Here is a 20,713-nt window from a genome sequence, read left to right as displayed (position 1 = left end):
GAGAGCTTACTCTCCAGTTTGGCTATATGGTTGCATCTCTCACATGTTGGAATTTGTTGGGAGGAGGAGAGAGTTCTCTGTGTACATGAGGCAGTTGTAACATTGCCTCAAGATTCCCAGATTCACCAGCTGGACCGGAGAGGAGATTGACAACTGACCTCTGGACATGCTAGAATAGTATTGGGAATTCCTTTATAATTGAAAAAAAGGGCCAATGGGGAACAAGGTATTCAAGGGGAGTTTGTGAGGGTATAGTGCTTTTAATTTTTAGTGCTGACTTATATAATTGCTTTAGTGAGCAAGTGCCAGGTAACTTAAATGCAATGTGTTACAGGTAACTTAAATGCAAAAACGACAAACAGTAACTTTCTTTCAAGTGAAAGAAAGAAATAAGTACAGTAAGCAATGCAGATCTTGGAAGATCTGGTGGAGACAGAAGGAGATCTCCTTCTCTCCAAAATAGGAGATCTCAAAGTGAGGGAGACAACCTCAATTTCCGGTAAAATTTTAGGTATCAGAGGTTGCCTTGGCACCGAGAAGACCGACGGCACCGAAATGGATGAAGCTGAATCAGAACTGAAACTTCTTGGCTCTGATGCTTTGGTCTTTTTATTCAGCTCCGAAGCTGGGGCTGAAGATTTTCTCTTAGAGGATTTCGGAGCTGCCTGACCAAGTTCCAGCTGTTCCTGGAAGGAACTGGTCATGAGACCCTTATCAATGAGTTTCCTCTTTCTTTCATTTAAAACTCTGATGTTAAATGCGTAACAAAAGGTGCAGGGCTCCTGCAAATGGGCTTCACCAAGGCAGTACACGCAACTGGTGTAACTGTCTGTGAGAGACATTTTCTGTGCACATCAATCACACTTCTTAATGTGGGTAAGATGCTACTCGAGGGGTGATGATCCTTATACTCCCTATCCTTATCTTTCGACATTCCGACTATCAGGAATAGAGTAGCTAGATAAACAATAAGCAATACCACACTAAATACTAACTACAGACAAAGAAGAAGTGAGAAAGAAGAATATAACTTTTTTTTTTTTTTTTTTTTGCATAAACACTAACACACAGGGAAGACAGGCCTCTGTTAAATGGGCACTATGGCCCTCTAACTTAAACGGGTCATAATAGTCCTTTTGGGGAGGAATAGGGATGGAACTCTCAAAAAACAGTCACACAAGAGACAAAAAATATAAGGCATATATAAAGAGTATATAAAGACAGAAAAGTCAGAAAAAAGAGACTAAATTTAGCAAATAAAGAATTACTTAGCTAATGAGGCAGTAAGACACAACCTCGAAGCTTTTGAGGCAAACGAGATCTGGGGAATTGCCGTGAGGCACCATGGGACAGGGGCTAGCCTCAAGCCAGTAAAAGCTCTCGAGCTTTAGTATCAGCCGAGTTGGAGCCGAATATCGGCTCCAAACCCATCCAGCAAGAATTACAGCGAGATAAGACTACATAACATCATGTATTTGTTTCTCCTTCACCTAAATTTCAGAGAAACTACCTCACTAAGCCAGTCTTTGTTTGTAGGCAATCTCACCCTTTTACTAAAGGTAAAAAGAGTGGCAAACAGGCTCCTCCTGCTAAGGCTGCTCAGTTTTCAAGGTTTCAGAAGCCTTTCTTTCCTGATCAATCAGGTGCTGTATGACTATCCATCTCTTTCAAGCCACATTCCTCTTTCTCTTCACCTTTCTGTTTCTCTTCCTGTCTGGCTTCAGATCACTCAGGATTCTTGGGTTCTGTCTATCATTCATCAGGGGTACTTCATGGTGTGGAAATCCCATTCTCCTTTTATGGATATTCCTCAGCCTCCTTGGGAACAACTTCCCTTTTTCCCAGAGGTTCTTCAAGATCTTTTGACTCAGGGTACTATTCAAGAAGTGCCTGTGCCCCAAAGGGGGAAATGGTTGTACTCCAGACTGTTTCGAGTGCTCAGAAGAGAGGGTACTTGAAGACCTATTCTAGACCTTTCTCATTTAAACACTTTTCTGAAGGTACCTTCATTTTAGATTTTGTCCTTTCAGACTATGTTTCCTCTTTTGCTCCCTCAGGTCTATATGGTGTCTCTAGATCTCAAAAGTGCTTATCTCTATATTCTAATGCATCTTCTTTTCAGGAAGGTTTTGTGTTTCTCTGTTGTTTCCTGGCATCTTTGAGTTATTTGCTTTGCCCTTTTGCCTTTCTACTGCCCAAGAGTATTCAACAAATGCCTCATTCCTGTGATTGCTTTTTGCAGGCTTCAAGGGATATAATTTTTCCTTGCTTAGATAACCTGCTGATTCAGGTATGCTCTCCAGGGATCCTTTTGCAAAATCTTCATTGTGTCATTTCCCTTCTTCATTGCCTGGGGTTCACAATAAATTTCAAGAAGTCTTCTCTGACTCTTTCTCAGGATCATGTTTTCTGGGTTGCAGGATTCAGACAGTGTCAATGCCTGCAACACTGTCTCCTCCAAAGGCCTTAACTCTCATTTATTTCTTTCACACTCTTCTTCCTCTGGCTTCTATTACCACCAGGGAGTTTCCAAGAGCTCTAGGTTTCATTGCATCCACCATTCCAATGCTCCCTCTGGCAAAACTTCATATGAGAAAGCTTCAGTGGTTTCTGAAGTCAGTGTGGATTCAACATGCTCATCTTCCAGACTTTGCAGTTCCTTTTCTTCCTTCTCTCAGACAGGAACTTCACTGGTGGATTCAGCAGTTGTTTCTGAATCCAGGGATTCCCTTTTATCACCCTCTTCCCTCTCAGAAATTGTTAACAGATGCTTCAAATATGGGGTAGGGAGTGACCTTTGGCTCCCTAAAGGGACAGGGCGTGTGGTCTCCTCATCAACAGAGGGAGTGCATCAATGTCAAAGAGATTAGAGCTCTTCTGTTTGTTCTTCAGGCCTTTCATTTCTCCATGGCCTCTCAAGGTGTTCACAGACAATACCACAGTGATGTGGTATATCAACAAGCAAGAAGGGATGAGATCTTATCTTCTTTGCAGGCTGGCACTTTTGGTATGGGATCTTGCTGTCAAGTGTCAAGTGATTGTTCAGGCAGCTTACATCCCTTCAGCTCAGAACATTGTAACAGACACTCTGAGCAGGTCCTTAACTCAGTCTCATGAATGGATACTTCACAGGAATGTGTTTCTGGACATTATCCACCAGTGGGGTACTCCTCAAGTGGATCTTTTTGCCTCCCCTCTGGACAGACAACTTTCTCTATTTTGTGTCAGATTCCCAGGTCCTCTGGTGTGGAAGGTGGATGCTATCTCATATTCTTGGAAGGGGATGTTTATGCATTCCTTCCCCTTCTTCTCATTCTGAAAGTCCTGTTCAGGATTCAACAGGATGCTCCCAAAATCTTGTTGGAGACTCCCTTTTGGCCACGACAGCACTACTTCTGTATCTAGCCAGGGGCAATCATCACAAGTTATCTCACAGGGTGGATCTACTCTCACAAGAAAAGGGATCTCTCATCCATCCCCACCTATACATGCTTCAACTGACACTGTAGGTGATAGGGTTTTGATTCCTCATAGACATCTTTTTTCTGAGGACATGCTGCAAGTCCTACAGGAGGCTAGGAAACCTACTACTAGAAAATCCTATTCATCCAAGTGGAAGATGATTTCTGTTTGGTGTCTCTCTCATAACCTGGACCCACTTACTGTAGATGTTCCTTTGGTTCTCTCTTATTTGTGTGAGTTGCTCAATGCTGGTTTCACCTATTCTTCTATTAAGGTCCACTGATCAGCTCTCTCTGCTTGTCTGCCTTTTTCTCCTCATTTAACTACTAGACTTGATACTATACAATTTCTTAAAGGCATTCTTAATATTAGCCCTCCCAGGAAGCCTGCTCCTCCATCCTGGGATCTTAAATTTTGTTTTGGAAAAGACTCGTGCTTCTTCTGAGCCTGTTGCTTCAGCTTCCTTGCAACATTGTTCTTGGAAGACTGTTCTTTTGTTAGGTCTTACTTCTGCCAGACTGGTGTCCGATTTGCAAGCCCTTATGGCTTGTCCTCCTTTTTTGATCTTTCAAAAGGACAGAGTGTCCTTGCGCACTAATCCTTCCTTTATGCCTAAAGTGGTTAATGTGCTATCACTTCATCAGTCTATTAATTTGCCTACCTTTTTCCCCTCTCTACAATCTGACTATGACAGAGTGCTGAATACTTTGGATGTGCAAAGGCAACTCAAGGTTTATCTGGATAAGGCTAAAGCTATTAGAAAATTTGATCAGTTGTTTGTTTCTTTTCATCCTAGGTCTTTGGGATTAGCTGTATATTTCTTCTTGGCTTTCTAAGGCTATTTCTTTTTACTACATTTTTCATGACAAAAGCCTTTCTTCTTCTTCTGATGAAGCTCATTCTACAAGAGCTGTGGCTTCTTCTGGAGCTTTGTTCAAGGGCTTAGATACTAATTCTATTCTGGTGCTCTTCTGTTCCTTCCTCCTCCCAAGTTTCTTCTTCAGCTTTGGCACTCTCCCACCAGTTAAGAATACTGCAGTAGAGAATGTAAGGACATAGCATAGTTGTGCAAATCTTACCATAATGGTAGATGTCCTTGCCTTCACTGCTGCAGTATTTGCTCCCTCCCTCCAGTTCCCTAATCTTTTGCCTTCCTGGATGTACAGGTTAGCTCTTGAGTTCCTTGGACTGGTGCTCCTACTGGGGCAATCACTTCTGATTATGGTATGCCTGAATGTCACCTTCATGCTCCACGCTTTGCAAGGAGCATTTGGATGACATTCAGCATACCTTAAAGTGACAGTAGCCTTTTCTAGACTGGTTGGATGTTGAGCTTTTACAGCAGGGAATCCCATCAGTTAAGAATACTGCAGCAGTGAAGGTAAGGACATCTACTGTTATGGTAAGATTTTACACAGCTGTACTGTCTCAGCAACACTGCTATTTAGGTCTGTTTGTTGTTGAGAAATAACTTGCCATACCTACAGTTGTTTCCAGGTTTAAATATTTTCCAGAGGCATTCTTTCTGACAACACAGCATCTGTTAGTTTAAACACTATCCTATCACAGATCAGTTTGGCATAAAGTGCACTGTTTGTATTTACTGTACAAAAAGGAATCAACTGTTTCAATAGGTAGCTGCACTATCTTTTTTTAAATCGTCCCTGTTGTGAATTACACTGCTTTTTATGATAAAGAGCTTTTCCAAATTCTCTTTTACAGGCTTTTATTGCTGCCTTTCACCTTGCTTTAGGCTCCAGTTCTCTCTCAGCATGTCCTGTGCTTCATCTCAAGCATGAAATTAAGGTATTTTCCTAATTTGCCTCTAAAGAAACATGCACATTGCTTATCAGATGAAATATTTTTAGCTATCTTATACACTACTCTTATCTTTATGGTTTTGCAGAATTCAATGACTGTCATGCTTGTACAGTGAATGTGGCACACACATGAAAGCTTGTTACTATGTTACTATGACTACACCTCTCCTTGTTCTTCTGTGTTGTGGTTCACAATATTTCTTTGCAGCTCCAAAGAAAAAAAAAATTGGCTACACTTTCTTACAGTTTTTTATGCTCATTTGTGTTTTCTTTTTCTTCTTTTTAGCAACTAATCCCATTACAACAGTTTGAGTCTTCTGCACTAAACCCAGTTGTTAAAGCAGATTCGACACAAAGACAGAAAAAGCAACACAGCAAAGCGTCAAAGTCTCTAAAGCAACAGCAGTTGATTGCATTTCCTCTGCTGATGACATAATGTGTCCAACATTTCTCAGCTAATGAAGATTCACAACTGCAAAAGCAATATGCAGCCTTTATCAGGGTTTATTAGCAGCAGTACAAACCAGCAACATATCAGCTTGATTATATGGTTCACTGTCAGTGGACAGAACTACTGTTGTCTGAAACTGAGATGGTTGTCACAATTTGATGGAAAAGCAATTTGACTAAAAACCCACTTGACTGAAAACCCATGACTAAAACCCATTTGACTGAAACTACTTTCCACCACCGGTAACTTCATTATCTATGAAAAGCTACACATCTATATTTAGATTTGCAGCAAATAATACACCCCTCCTTGTAAGGCCTCCATTTGACCTAATTGTAGGTAACAGAATTTGCTAACACAGCACTTGAATCTTTGAACACACTTCCACTTAACAATGAAAATATTAAGGAATGCCCTTGTCTTTAGGAAGTCTGAAGGAAATATGCAAATGTTCTTGCTTCAGTGACGACTGTCTTAAAGTTCAGCTATTCTAGGTCATCTATTTAAGATTTTTAGAAAGTGCTTGTAAATCTTAAGTTCACTCGTGTAATGCATGTAAATAAGTTCAATTTTACTACGTACAGATCACAAGTGTATATATATATATATATATATATATATATATATATATGTGTGTGTGTGTGTGTGTGTGTGTGTGTATTGCTTCTATATATGGCTGTAAACTTACAATATAGTGATCATAGAAATGAAGGATAATATTCATGCAACTTGTTCTGGGGGGCTTTGAAGAATGAATAAATGGAAAATGTCACAGTTTGCTTTACATCAGAGGGATGTTCAGCTATTCTTTTTCTTGTATATTTGTAAAGCTAATGTATAAAAAGTTTCAGTTTTTAAAAAAAAAATCTAGGAATTCCAGAAATGAACATGAAAAATCAAAATAGCAGATTCAGGTAAAGCAGCAATGCAGTATTTTTCTCATTCTTCACAATAAAAAAGTTTTCTGTGTTTTGGGATAAACGCACTCTTCTTCAGGAACAAAAACATGTAAAGTGCTACTTGATTTTAAGAAAGTGTACTTTTAACAGGATTGTTTCAAAGAACACTAATAGGCAGAGGTATGCTTTTTTGTGGATGCCAAATCTCAGAGTTTATGTTGCACCAAAGTAAACAGATTAAAGTTATTGTCTTTAAACATGTTCACTGATCTGAAACAGAGTTGAAACTTGGTAGGATAATTTCTCTTTCTTGGAGAAAATATATGAATGTACATGAAATGGATGCAGCATTAAAACTGTTAACAATCAGAATGGTGCAAAGTCTGAATACAGTGGGATAACAGTGTAGTGAAACTATAGATACATGGCACAATCTTCTGATAATGACTTCAAGAAACTTGATACATGGCACACTCACCTAATGCTAATTTTAACATCTTTTACAATAAATGCTGCATCTGACAAGAAGGTGTCTGTCTTAGTGCACAAATGATTAAACTCAAATTAAGCACTAGTCTGGCTGGCATTAATGTAACATTAACTGTTACTTGTAAAAAGGTGTGTAACAAATAGAGCTAGCATGAAGGCATTGTCATATTCAAGAAAAAAATTGCTAGCAAGAGTACATGTGATAAATTCAAAGACACAGACAACAACCAAGGTTTGATATCTACAGCTAAACAAGTCACTGATACATTTAGGGGCACTGTGAACTAACATTGGTGGCACGGTGCTTGGACAATTTTTTTTGGGCTAGGCTTGTAAAGGCTCCAGGGCCATTAGCCTAGTAAACACCTCTGATCATCTACTCGACATATACAGTAAACTCTCAGTTAACCGGAACTCAAGCAACCAAAACTCTCAAGCAACCAGGAAAAAAAAATAATCGAAGAAATACAATACAATTTTCATGTGCTGCATTTTCTGCCCCCCCCTCACAGAAACATACCTCACATTTTTAGAGTTTTTGAGTTTTAAAAAGGAAGATAAGAATAAATTCCCTCTCTCCCCAACCTATGAACAAGGCAAACCAAAAAAATAGCATAGTATACAGTATTAGTCAGGCCTGTTTTAACAGTAACTCTCAAGAAACCAGAAACTACAGTTATCTGGCATATACCAGTCCCCACGGGTGCCAGTTAACTGAGAGTTTACTGTACTTTCTGTGTCATATCTAAAAATGGGACATAATTTGCACACCTACTTAGCTGACAATGAATAAATAAAATAAATGAAATGAAACAGGAATCAGTGAAAGCTAAATGTGTTGGATGGTATTAAAGATGTTTCTTGTTAAGCAGGAACTGAATAATGTATGTAATGTTGCTTAGTTATATGATATATAGCAATACATATAGGTTCATAGGTTCATACTAGGCTATCTGCCCTAGGGCATTTATAAGCCTAGCCAGAATGTGTTTGGCTTTCACCACCCATTTTAGATTAATTTTGCTATGCCCTTTTTCGGGGTTAGTATACTGTGCCTCTGTCTAACAGTGATACAGAAGTGATACCCGGGGTAAACCTACGATCTCCGATCCACTCATCAAGATTCCTCTTGAAGAGAGTCAATGAGGGCCTCTGCCTAACCTGGACTGCGATTTTATTCCAGAGTGAAGGGAGCCTCTGGGTTATGAATCTGTCCCTCCAGCATGTCCTATTTATTTCAGTGCTGAGGTTCAAGTCTCTCGAGGGCGTAGCTCGATGAGATTTGGATTTTCTGAGGTGCAGTAAAAAAAGAAGTTATGTACTCACCATAACGTTCCATCTGAGTAGGTAAACTTCATTTGTCAGCAACCTGTGGGTTACTGATCTGACACAGATCCGAGCCAGCAGCATACCAAGCAAAAAGATCAAAGCTCCAAGCTCCTCCCCTTACCCATACTACACTGCAACCTCCTTCCAATCCTCAGATCGTGTTTGCCACCTGCACATAATAACAAAACAAACTAACAACCTGAGACACCAGACTCAAGGACAAAGTAAAGCTCATAAGTCTGAACCTCGAGCTCAGCTAAATAACCATGAAGGTCAGGGGGAAGAAGGGAGGGACAGTTGTTGACAAATGAAGTTTACCTACTCAGATGGAACATTATGGTGAGTACATAACTTCTTTATCTGAAGTAATTAACTTCATTTGATCAGCACCTGTGGGACAGAGTCCCCAGCTACCCGAATCTTGTGAGGCCCTTAAGGAAGGATATTCCGGAGCACTGCAGAGCGAAAGGCAGCCCTTCCTCTAGACACCAAATCCAGTTTATAATGAGAGATAAAGGTGTGAGAGGACACCCAGGTAGCTGCTGAACAAATATCATCCATGGAAACCCTAGACCAGAATGCAGCAGACGTTGCCATAGCAAGCGTAGAATGATTATGAACTCCCACTGGTTCTGGTAAGCCAGACTCTCTGTATGCTTGTAAGATACAATTCGAAATCCACCTGGCAAGAATCACCTTAGAAACTGGTTTCCCTAGAAAAGGCTTAGAAAAGGAGACAAAGAGTTGATCAGATTTATGAAAGACAGCCGTCTTGTGCAAATAAAAATGTAACTGTCTGTGAACATCCAGAAAATGAAGTTTAAATTCTCCTTTGTTCTGGAAATTAGGGAAAAAGACAGGCAAATTAATGGACTGATTAATGTAATCTCAGAAGCAACTTTAGGGAGAAAGGAGGGATTAGTCCTGAGAGATACCCTATCCTAATGAAACACAAGGTATGGAGGTTTAATACCAGAGAGCCTGAAGCTCCGACACTCTCCTGGCTGAAGTAATTGTTACCAAAAAGACCGTCTTCCACGACAAGAACTTCAGATCAACGGAAGCTGTGGGTTCAAAGGGAGGTGCAACTAACGCCTGAAGAACTAAGGTCAGATCCCATGGTGGGGATGAATTTCTAACAAGGGGTCTCAAAAGAAAAGTGTCTTTTAGAAAGGTCTTACAAATTCTGGCAGCAGCGAAGGAACCAAAGTTGTCCCCAATATGAAAATGGGAAATGGCAGCCAGCTGGACCTTCACAGTAGATGAGCTGGCCCCTTGCTAAAAAATATGAGACAAGAATTCCAGTACCGCTGAAACAGGAGCGGTGAAAGGGTCCAAGTTCTTTTGTGAAGCCCAAATTGAAAAACGTTTCCATTTGCTACTGTAAATCTTCCTGGTAGAGAGTTTATGTGCCACCACCAGGATAGACTTGACTCGGGAAGAGATACCGGGAGTCCTGGCAACTAGGGGAACTGGATCAGCCTAGCTGAGAGCTTCAGACCGTCCCGGTTCGAAGGAGTCATTCCCGAGGGATGAGAAATCAGATCTGGAATGGGATCTGAGATCCAGAGTGGAGCTATGAGATGAGACCGCAGGCAGGCGGACCAGACTTGACAAGGCCAGAATGGGGCTATGAGGATAATCTTGCTCTCCAACTGGCGAGCTTTCTGCAGAAATTTTGTCATAAGCAAAAGTGGAGGATACACATAAAGAAGACTGGGCGGCCAAGCATGGACTACAGCATCTCTGGGGGCTTCTCCCAAAGGAGGAATTAGAGCGAAAAACTTGATGCACTTCGCGTTGGAAGGCGATGCAAAGAGATCGCAGCAAGGCTGACCCCACTTGAGGAAGATCTGTTCTGCTACACAAGGATTCAGAGACCACTCGTAAGGAGAGAGGACAGTTCTGCTCAATTTATCCGCCAGTATGTTGGACCGACCCGGAATGTGCGTTGCTAACAGGAAGCGGTTGGTGAAGATCGCCCATTCCCAAACTCTCATGGCCTCTCAGCAAAGGGGGTAAGACCTGGTTCACCCCTGTTTGTTGATATACCAGACCACTGACATATTGACCGACTGGATAGCAATAGTCCACGGAGGAAGAGAGGCATGAAGGGCCTGCAACGCCAAAAGGACCACCCTCATCTCCAGGACATTTATATGCAGTACAGTCTCAGTCTGAGTCCACATGCCTTGGACAGTCCTGCCTGCACAATGCCCCCCCCCACCCTAGGTGGGAGGCATCCGTGGTCACCGTGGCCTAAGGTGGTGACATAACAAAAGGTTGTCCTTCCCAAAGGGCTCAGGATTGAAGCCACCACATGAGGGAGTTCCTGCAAAGCCTGCTGAGGGGAATCAGGAAGTCTAGAGGGTGGTGTAGAATAGACCACTGGACTTGCAACGTCCACTGTAGTGCCTTCATGTGCAGACGAGTGTAAGGAATCAGATTGATCACTGCCGCCATGGGCCCCAAAGCTTTCAGGACTAATTCGGCTGGGGGAGCAGGGGACTGAAAGAGGGCTAGCACATGCAGAGTCATGCTGTGAAGTCTGTCTGATGTTAGGATGGCCCTGGCCTGGAGGGTATCTATCCTGGCCCCTATGAAGTCTAACACTTGAACAGGCTGGAGGAAATATTTCTTGACATTTATGGTTATCCCCAACCAGAGTGACATCTGGAGGAAGAAATCCCTGGCTAGAAAAAGTAGATGCCTGGTGGGGGTAGTGAGGAGCCAGTCGTCTAGGTACAGGAAGACCTGTATGCCCTGGAGCCTCAGGTGGGCCGCTACAACTGCCATGACCTTGGTGAACACCCTGGGGACTGTGGTGAGACTGAAGGGTAGGACCCTGAACTGGTAATGACTGGCCCCTAGCCAAAAGTGGAGAAACTTCCTGGACCGTCTTTCCATGAGAATATGGTAGCATGCATCCTTGAGGTCTATGGAGCACATCCAGTCCTCCTCCTGCAAGAGGGGCAGGATGGATTGAATCATCACCATCCAGAATTTCTCCTTGGCAACGAAAAGGTTCATTGTTGACAGGTCGAGAATCGGCCTTAAATCCCCCGTCTTTTTTGGCACCAGAAAAAACCTGGAGTAGATGCCTGATCCAGACTGGTCTAGAGGCACATGCTGGATGGTTCTTTTTCCTAACAGCTTTTTATTTCCAAAGCTGCGGCCTCCCTTTGAGTGGGTGGGACATCTGGGAGGTGCCTTGAGTAAGGGGGCTTGTTTATGAAGGGGACTGAATAGCTTCTGGATATTATCTGAAGCACCAGCGATCTGTCGTGATGGACTCCCATTGAGCCAGGTGCCTCGAAAAATGCCCCCGACTACCTCCAGAGAGGAGCAGTTGGGCAACCCCTCAGGGCTGCTGCGTGGGTGGGTCGGAAAAGGGTTCCCATGACCTGAAGTTCTTCGGTCCCCCTCTACCTCTGGGCCGGCATCCACCTTGTCCCCCTCTGCCTCTTGGGGAGAAGGAGTCCTGAGTGTTCTGGGCCTGCTGAGATTTCTGGAACCACATCTTCTTTTGCCCTCGCTGGTTCCTAGAGAAGGACCTTTGAGGGGTAGAGAAGCATATTCTGACGGCTGACAGTGTTTTCCCGTCTTTCTCGCTCTGGACCAGCATCTTCTGGATGGTCTTTCCGAAGAGGGTTGACCCGTCAAAGGGTGCATTCACGAAGGACGCCTTGAAGGGTTTCAAGAAATCGGAAAGTTGAAGCCAGGCATGATGCCTTAAGGCAATACCGGACCCGCTAGCTCTAGCAGCTCCCTCCATGGCATGGGAAAGTAGCCGCATAGAAGTATTAGACATTGACTTGAGAGTGTTCATACGAGCCGAGAAAGTCCATTTATTCTCGGCCGACATGGAATCTGGGGGAGACTCAGCATACTCTTTGACCAGGTCCCGCTGCATTCGGATTACATTGGGCCAAGTAATTCAGCACCCTTATGGAGAAGGTAGCTGAAGCAAAAGTCTGCTTCCAATGCGGTCCATTGCCAGAGACTCCTTGTCAGGGGGATGGACCGAAGAACTTTCCTGGGAGAGTTCCTTTTTGGTGGCTGCCGCCACCACCATGGCATCAACCGGTGAACCCTTGCTCCACGAAGGTCTGTCTGCAGGGGGAACCTTATCGGGCCTTCTAGGTATTGGATCTACAGTGTCTGGCTCCTTCCACGCCCTGGTCATAATCAGGTCGACCAGGGGGTCGGCAGGGGGGGACACACAAGAGTTAGATGGGCCTGTGTCGAACGCCTCCAGGAATACCGAATCATCCGAAAAGGGGTTTTGGGCAGACCCCCCCCCCTTTGGCGGAGTATTTCCATAATATCTCCAAATGAGATGTCGTCGGGAAGGTGATTTGGGGGAACCCTCCCCTTCCTCCAAATCAGTATCCTCAGTGAGGGACTCAGGGGAGTCCAAGTGCCTTCTTTTGCAAAGGTGCTTGTGAGGGACCTCCTTGGGGGTACTGTCCCAGGGGGGCTCACCAATGGATTCATGTTCCTACAGGGGAACTGGCTGGGGTGTCAATGACACAGGCTCTCCCTGGGGGGACTGGATGATGCAGGACAAATTGAGCTGTGAGGGAGCGGGGGCAGACCCTGAGGAAAGAGTGAGGGGTCTCGATCCCCCAGAGAGAACCCTCTCCACCACATTGAACGCTGAAGGGGAACTGGCCTCTCTAAGACAAGTGGCCGGGGACCTCAGATCTGATGAAGGGATCAGTGCCAGAGCCGAAGCGGTTGGACCCGGGAGGATGGTGTGCTCCGACCGCAAGGGAGCCGAAGACACACTCACCTCCCCGGATCTGATAACCAGCTCTTGGCTCCGAGAACTCGGACCTGAATGTGGATCCAATAAGCTCGAGGGCATGGCCGGCGTCGAGGTAGTAATAACCATCAGTGCCGACCCCCTGACTCCGGGGCTCCTCGGATCCAAGGACTCCGAACTCTGGTGGTGGATCGGAGAAGGAGCTATCGGGGTGAACAGTGGAGCTGAAATCCCCCCCCGGGGGGGGGGCAGCAACACTCCCATATGCAGCTGAGTTTGCAAGAATCGACGCATAATCCAGTCCATATCTGCCTCTGAAATATTGTGAATAGACCAGGAGGAAGCACCGAAGCCGGCCGAGAGGGCCGACACGATGATGACCTCAAGGCTGATTGGGTCTCCTCCTCCAGCTCTGGGGAGAAACGTGGTGAACAGAGCCTTGTGGAGGAAGGCTTGGACACTCTTAATGGAGAAGAGACCACCTTAGCAGGAGGAGCTGAGGGGTCCAATTCAGCCTGCCGCTTGCAGCTTCTTTCTCTCTCTTTTCTCGCGCTCTCTCTCTTCTCTCTTTTTTATCCTTCTTGGCCTCTCGTTCTCCCTGAGACAAGGTGGGAGGGTGAGTCCCAGACAGGGGAAGAGGGATGGTTGGCTGGGCAGCCGCAGCCGCGGCTGTCGCAACAGAGTGGAAAGGAGAAGAAGCTGATTCCACGGGTAAAAAAGACCAGCCAGAATCAGCTTGTTCCTCCTATCCCTTAAGGCTCGAGGGTTAAAGGCCGCACAAATCTGGCAGCCCGAAGACAGGTGCGGAACCTCCAAGCAAATCACGCACTGAGTGTGACCATCCACTGGTGATTGCTTATGGCCACACTCAGAGCATTTAGAAAAAGTCACTTTATGACTTTCAGCCATACTAGAGACACACACAGAGCCACACACATGCACGTGAAAGAGGGAAAAATAGGGGCCTACAAAGGGATGAGTAACTCCCAAAGATAAAGGGGAAATAAAGGCTAGGGCAAAAGAACACCCAAAGAAAGGTATTAAAATACATGCACACACAAAAAAAGTAGACTAAAATAGAAGTTTGAAGTAAAATATTGCTAAACTTGCCTGGAGCTCTAAGAATCCTGTGCTTGGCAAAGCCGCGGAAAACAAGATCTGGGGATTGGAAGAAGGTTGCAGTATAGTATGGGTAAGGGGGAGGAGCTTGGAGCTCGGATCTTTTTGCTTGGTATGCTGCCGGCTCGGATCCATGTCGGATCTGTAACCCACAGGTTGCTGATCAAATGAAGTTAACTACTTCAGATTGTTTGTTATGTTAATATAGTTTGATTACTTTTATCTGAATGTAAATTTGCCCCTGTCACAAGTGATAATTCAATAAAGGTGTTTGAAAAAAAGAACTAGTACAATTTTAGTCTATGGCCAATACAAACTATACTGTTCAAAATACTCTATTATGCCATGAAAAAGCAAAGATTGCCACAGAGGTTACTTCTTCAAAATATTTTGTCTCTCATAATTGCTTAGAACCTTTACCATTACAGCGCAAAGACTGCTGTTAAGAGGAAGATCCTATGAAACATGATATAAAATATTAACAGATAAGTGAAGTCGTTTAAGGATACCAGTCAGAAACAAAGACTGTTTAGATTTCATGTCAGTGTTTGAAAGAATACAGAAGGTTTTGTATAACAGTGTTGTGCTCCAGTCTCTAGAGTAAACTCTGTATTAACAAGATTCAGATTGATGCCACCCACCTGTAAAGTCAACTATTTGTTTAGTGTATCAGTGTAAGTTTACCTGTTATAACACAGTACAAGAATTATCATGAGAATGATGAAATAAAAACACAAGTTTTGTAAAATTAAAAGTCTGTGATAATACATGCTGTAAGGATAGGGCATGCGGTTATTTAAGTCAGTGGTGAACATCAGCTGTAAGCACTACTCTGAGACCTTACTGAAACAGTCCATTGTTAAAGTAATAATCTCATTAAACAATACAAGCATGATGACTAAAACTAGTGTTTTAGATTTATAGCTAGCTTTCCAAAATATATGAGGTGCAGTAAAGCAGAAATATAATACATGTTAAGACTACTGGGCCCTGTGGTGTGGAGAGATAAAGCCCTGACTCTACCCCAGATGACCTGAGTTTAATTAGCACCTTGAGTTGTTGAAAGGTCTTGGTGACAGGGGGATGACAGTGAGCAGCCAATGCTGATACATCAGTGTCTATGTGTGTGTGGAGGTTGGCTCCAAATACAGCACTGCTAGCCTTAGCTCTCAAAATGGGGTACTGAAGGGCATTGCTCAGATCTGGGTCATAGTAGCTACATACTGCATTTTACATGAGGCTTGTTATGCCCTGATTAAAGATGACATAGGAAATCTCCAGACTCTAGACCCAACCCAGTTCAGCTTCATCAAGGGCAGGTCCTGACTGCTCAGTCTGGTGGATTTCTTTGAAAAGGTCACCAAGGCCATGGATGAGGGTAAGTCAGTGCATATTGCCTACCTTGGGCTGGCCAAGACATATGACACAATACCTCACTTGGGTATTATAGATAAACTCACAGAACTGGGCATAAACCTCTATGTCACCCGATAAATACCCAAATGGCTCACAGATAGGAAACATGTTATTAGCGTGGGGGATTCCACATCCAGCATGAGACCAGTCACCAATGGAGTACCAAAGGGTTCAGTGCTGGACGACTTCCTGTTTGGGATATAATTCTCAGATGTCAAAGCAAATGTAGATGACCTTTGGCTGACTTGCTGATGACTGCAAGTTGGAGTCAATCATTGACTCCCCAAACTGTTGATATCCTACAGAAAGGACTGATGCAGACTAATGATTGGCATCAGAGCCATGGCCTCAAACTAAATGCAAAGAAGTGCATAATAATACCATTTGGGAATTTACACACCCCTGCAAATTACAACATTGATAGCACCCCCCCCCCCCAACAGTGGACCCAGTAGCAATATATCTGTGTACTCAGATATATAGTAATCTGAACATTGACCAAATTGTGTCCACAGTGGTGAGGAAATCCTTCTTTGTGGCTCAGGTTATACGTAAGGACATGGCGTCCAGATCTAAAGATGTCATAGTACCACTGTACTCACCCATCATCAGACCAATAATCGAGTACAATGCACCATTTGGCATGTACCTTTACAGGCACATGCAACAGCTGGAGCATCCTCAAACTTTTCTCACACACACAAAAAAAAAAAAAAAAATACAGGGTATGAGGACAAATTAAAAGTGCCCTATCACTGTATTCAATTTCCTACAGATTACTGTGGGTTGATCTATGTCTGCCATACACGGCAGTCTCTAACACCAGTCCTGATGAAAATGATGCATTATTCACAAAACTAACTGTATGAGGGTTGCCTTCTCCAAGGATCTAAACCTGATCTCTGATATAGGTTCATAGATTCACAGGAGGTTACTAGGCTAGTGGCCCTAGAGGTCTTACAAGCCTAGCTATGTTAATCCCAGGTTGTCCCAACTGTCCTTATTAAGTGAATGTATTTTGCAGAGCTAGTCTATGGTCAGTACTGACCCCCCTGTCCATGAGAGATATGGGTACCACATTTGGGGTGAATTTGCAATCTACCATCCATTTGACCAGGTTGCGCTTGAATAGGGTCAGTGAGGAGCTCTGCTTCATGTGAATTGGAAGTTTGTTCTACAGGAGCGTCAGTCTTTGAGAGACATATTTGTCTCTTCAGCATGTTCTGTTAATATCACAAGCTAGGTTAAGATCCCTAGAAGGAGTGACTCTGGTGTCATAAGAGTTGTGTAAGTGAAGCATATCCATCAGGGCAGGGTCAGGGACTGCTCTGTAGGCCAGGTACAAGTCTCCTCTCAACAGCTTACATGATACAGAGTACAGTGACTGAGCTTTTAGTCTATCCATATACATAATCCTTTTGAGGCCCTGTATTTTCTTGGTAAGGAAACTCTGTTGTCTCTCCAGCTGCTGCAGGTGTCTGTTGAGGTACATGCAGAAAGGAGCATTGTACTCTATTAGTGGTTTGATGAGGGTCCAGTACAGTGGAGCTTGCATCCTTAGACCTGGATTTGACGCCTTTACTTATGAGATGTACAATGTAGAATGCTTTCCTTGCCACAGAGGAAACCTAGTGGATGAAGTTCAGACTGCTTTCTACTTGTGTTCTTAGGTCTCACACCTCTGGTTTTGAGCTTGGGGGTGTGTGGCCAAAACTGTAGTTAGCAGGGAATTCTACATTGCCAAAGGGAATAATAATGCACTTTTTGTGTTTAGTTTTAGACTGTGGCCTTAGCACTAGTCATTTGTCTGTGTTAGTTCTTCCTGTAGTATGCATATATCATTAGCGTCTCATTAATTTCACCCAATATGTAATCATCAGCGAACACAAAGGCCATCTAATTTAGCCTGGGCTTCAGGGAAGTAGATTCCAAACAGTAAAGGAACCAGAAGAGAATCGGGTCAACTGGTTGAGATGGAGTCACAAAGTTTTACAGTATGTGTTCTGTTGGTGAGCCAGCTGGCTAGCCATCTAGTGATGTATGGATTAATCCCTAACTGAGAGAGTTTTTCAATGATACCTGAGTGGGGGATTGTGTAAAAAGCCTTGGCCAGGTCAAGATAGGCAGTATGCACTGTCTTACCTTCATCCAGGGCTTTGGTAACTTTTTAGAAGAAGTCCAGCATGTTTAATAAGCATGTCCTACCCTTAACAAAGTCAAATTGGGCTAGGTCTAGAGTTTTAAGGTTGCTATGACCTTGTTGATAACATCCATGATGATTCTTACCATGGCCTTGCAGATGAAACTGGTTATACTTATGGGTCTACAGTTCCCAGGGTCTGTTGATGGCCCCCTTTGTGCAAAGGGATTACTGTTGCTGTTCTCCACTCTGCTGGAAAAAAAGCCAGTTCTCAGGCTATGGCTCAAAACAGTGCTAAGTGGGTCTATTACATCCTGTTTTAGATTGCTTAATAAGCATCCTCAGATGTTATCTGGTCCCATTGAGGCCATATTTTTGGCCTTGGAGAGTGCAGATAAGACCTGAAAGGACTGGTGTTGGGTATGCCTTGAGGTATGGCTGGTGGGGCCAGGGGGGTGAAGTTTGCACCAAATCTGTCAGCTAGCAGGTCGGAGATTTCCTCCTGTGCAGTATGAATGGTACCATCTATTACCAGTTCTACACAGAGCTGGGCATTCCCTCTTAGTTTTCAGACATAATTAAACAATGCCTTAGAATTATCATTAGGTAGTGATGCTATTTTAGCTTCATACTTAGCATGAATAAATTATGCTGGAGAGACAGATATGTGTACCAGAGGTTGCCCCTCTTCTGGAATAGACTTCCTATTCATGTGAAGCAGAGCCTTTCTCTGACCATCTTTAAGCGCAATCTGAACCAATGGATGGGAAATCACAAATTCACTTCTGGGGTGGTACCCATGTCCCTTAGGGACAAAGGCAATCTTTAAAAATTATCAAAACACCGCTTGCTGACTCTTGTTGTCCTTCCTCTAGAAGATAGATAGTTGGGTGAAATCTGGGTAAAACTGGCTAGGCTTGTAAGGGCTCTGTCGCCATTAGTCTAGTAATCTCCTATGAACCTATGAAACCATCCAGAGGCACGTCTTCCTTCAATGCAGCAGCATAGCATTAGCCATTGAATGCTGCAAAGTTATACTTGGTAGGAAAGCCATTGTATGACAATCACAAGCTAGCCAGGTCCCTGGCCTTGAATCTTGTCTCCAGTGGGAATGAATGGACTGATAAGACTCTCAGATTAGCCACAGAATGAATGGGCCATAGAACTTTTGCTCCAGCTGGGGAACAAATGGTTCCAGTTGTTGTGTGTCAGGACTAATGATTGGACTGACTGGGGCTAGGAATAGAAGCAATCAGGCAGGTCACGTGAGCTAAAAATAAGTATGTGTTATGACTGACATCATGTACACAGAACATGAAAGATGCATCTGACTGTACCACCAGCAACCATCTTTACCTTTTGAAAGTCATATAATAAAATCTTTCCAGTATCAAAAGAAGACAGAAAGGGAGCATCCAATATAAAGACCTGCCTCCACCAGAAGTGTTTTAATCACCGTGTCAGTTCTACATTTCTCTGGGACCACCATTATAAAAACGTACCTCTACCAGAAGCGGTTTGATCACTGTGTCAGTTCTGCCTTTCTCTGGGACTACTGGCTCTTCATTTCCACATAACTGATCAGACTTTATAGCTTCTGCACGTACTGTGAAATTTACTTCACCTACAATAAAATTGCAGTTTGGTTAGGTAATGGTAATTATCTAGTTAATTTATTCTAAATGAGATCTTTATACAAACGTCTTACAGATTCTTGCACGTGAACATTTGTGCAAGAACAGAAATCATAGAGTATTTAAGAGGTAATACTGACATATGTGAAACTGATAACACATAAAAAAATAGATCACAAAAGACTGTTTTCTTTCATAGATTTGTGTTGTATGAATCAATATACATAGAACACCACAGTATAAAACGCAGTACTACTACCCATGAGATTTGTAATTATGAAGAAGTTTCAATACACTCCTTTCCAAACTCAAACCATGCAGTAATGCTCCAGACAATATTCCCCCTCCTACCTAAAATATGCTGCAGATGGTATTGCTCTCCCAATCAGCATCATCATAAACAGATCCATAAATGAATCCTACGTCCCCAAACTTTTGGCGCTCAGCTTATATCATCCCTCTCCATAAAGGAGGCAAAAATACAAGTGTCTCTAACTTCCACCCCATTGCTCTACTCTCCCCAATCTCTAAAATCCTTGTAAAATGCATTCACTACCAACTTATGCCATTCCTAATCCAAAACAATCTTCTCACACCCACCCAGCATGGTTTCCGCCCAGCCCACAGCACCATAACCGCCTTTCTGTCTTTCCTTGAAACTGCCAATCAAGCCCGAGACTCTGGACACCTAGTTTCTGCTGTTTTACTAGATCTGCCTAAGGCATTTAACACTGTTTCCCACAACCGCTTACTCTGCCATCTCTCAAACCTTCACCTCTCAACAAAAACTCTAGCCTGGTTCTCTAGTTATCTGTCAGACAGATCTCAGGCAGTCAAATGGAAGAACTCCATCTCTTCCTTCTTACCTAACTCAACAGGCATACCATAGGGGTCCATCTTCAGACCCATGCTTTTCAACATTTTCATCCATAACTTCCACACTGATATTCCAGATGCAAAAATCATTCAATATGCCAACGATTCTACCTTAGTCTGCTCTGCTACTAACTTCTCTGAACTGCTGACAAAAACAAAAACTGCATTCTCCACAACAGAAAATTGGATGCACCAAAACCACCTCTCTCTCAATGCAAATAAATCTAAAATCCTACTATCCCCCCCCCCTAAGACCTACTCCTATAACAAAAATTAATTCAAAGTCCTTAGCCAATCCAACTCACCCATA

General features: G+C 43.4%; 1 protein-coding gene across 4 annotated transcripts in view; it reads right to left on the bottom strand.

The window, feature by feature from the left end:
- LOC122808806 (alpha-2-macroglobulin-like) overlaps positions 1–20,713 on the bottom strand; it is a 2,637,399-nt gene that overhangs the window by 822,730 nt on the left and 1,793,956 nt on the right. For all 4 annotated transcript variants that reach the window (XM_044079865.1, XM_044079862.1, XM_044079863.1 and 1 more), the window contains exon 21: positions 19,396–19,517. In XM_044079865.1, coding sequence (XP_043935800.1) covers positions 19,396–19,517 — 122 coding nt within the window. The remainder of the gene's footprint in view (positions 1–19,395; positions 19,518–20,713) is intronic.

This window comes from Protopterus annectens, chromosome 8.part0 (assembly GCF_019279795.1).
Source record: "Protopterus annectens isolate FY-2018-M chromosome 8.part0, PAN1.0, whole genome shotgun sequence".
Lineage (NCBI taxonomy): Eukaryota > Metazoa > Chordata > Ceratodontiformes > Protopteridae > Protopterus > Protopterus annectens.
Note: the sequence above shows the minus strand (reverse complement) of the source record. Positions and strands in the feature narration are given on the sequence as shown.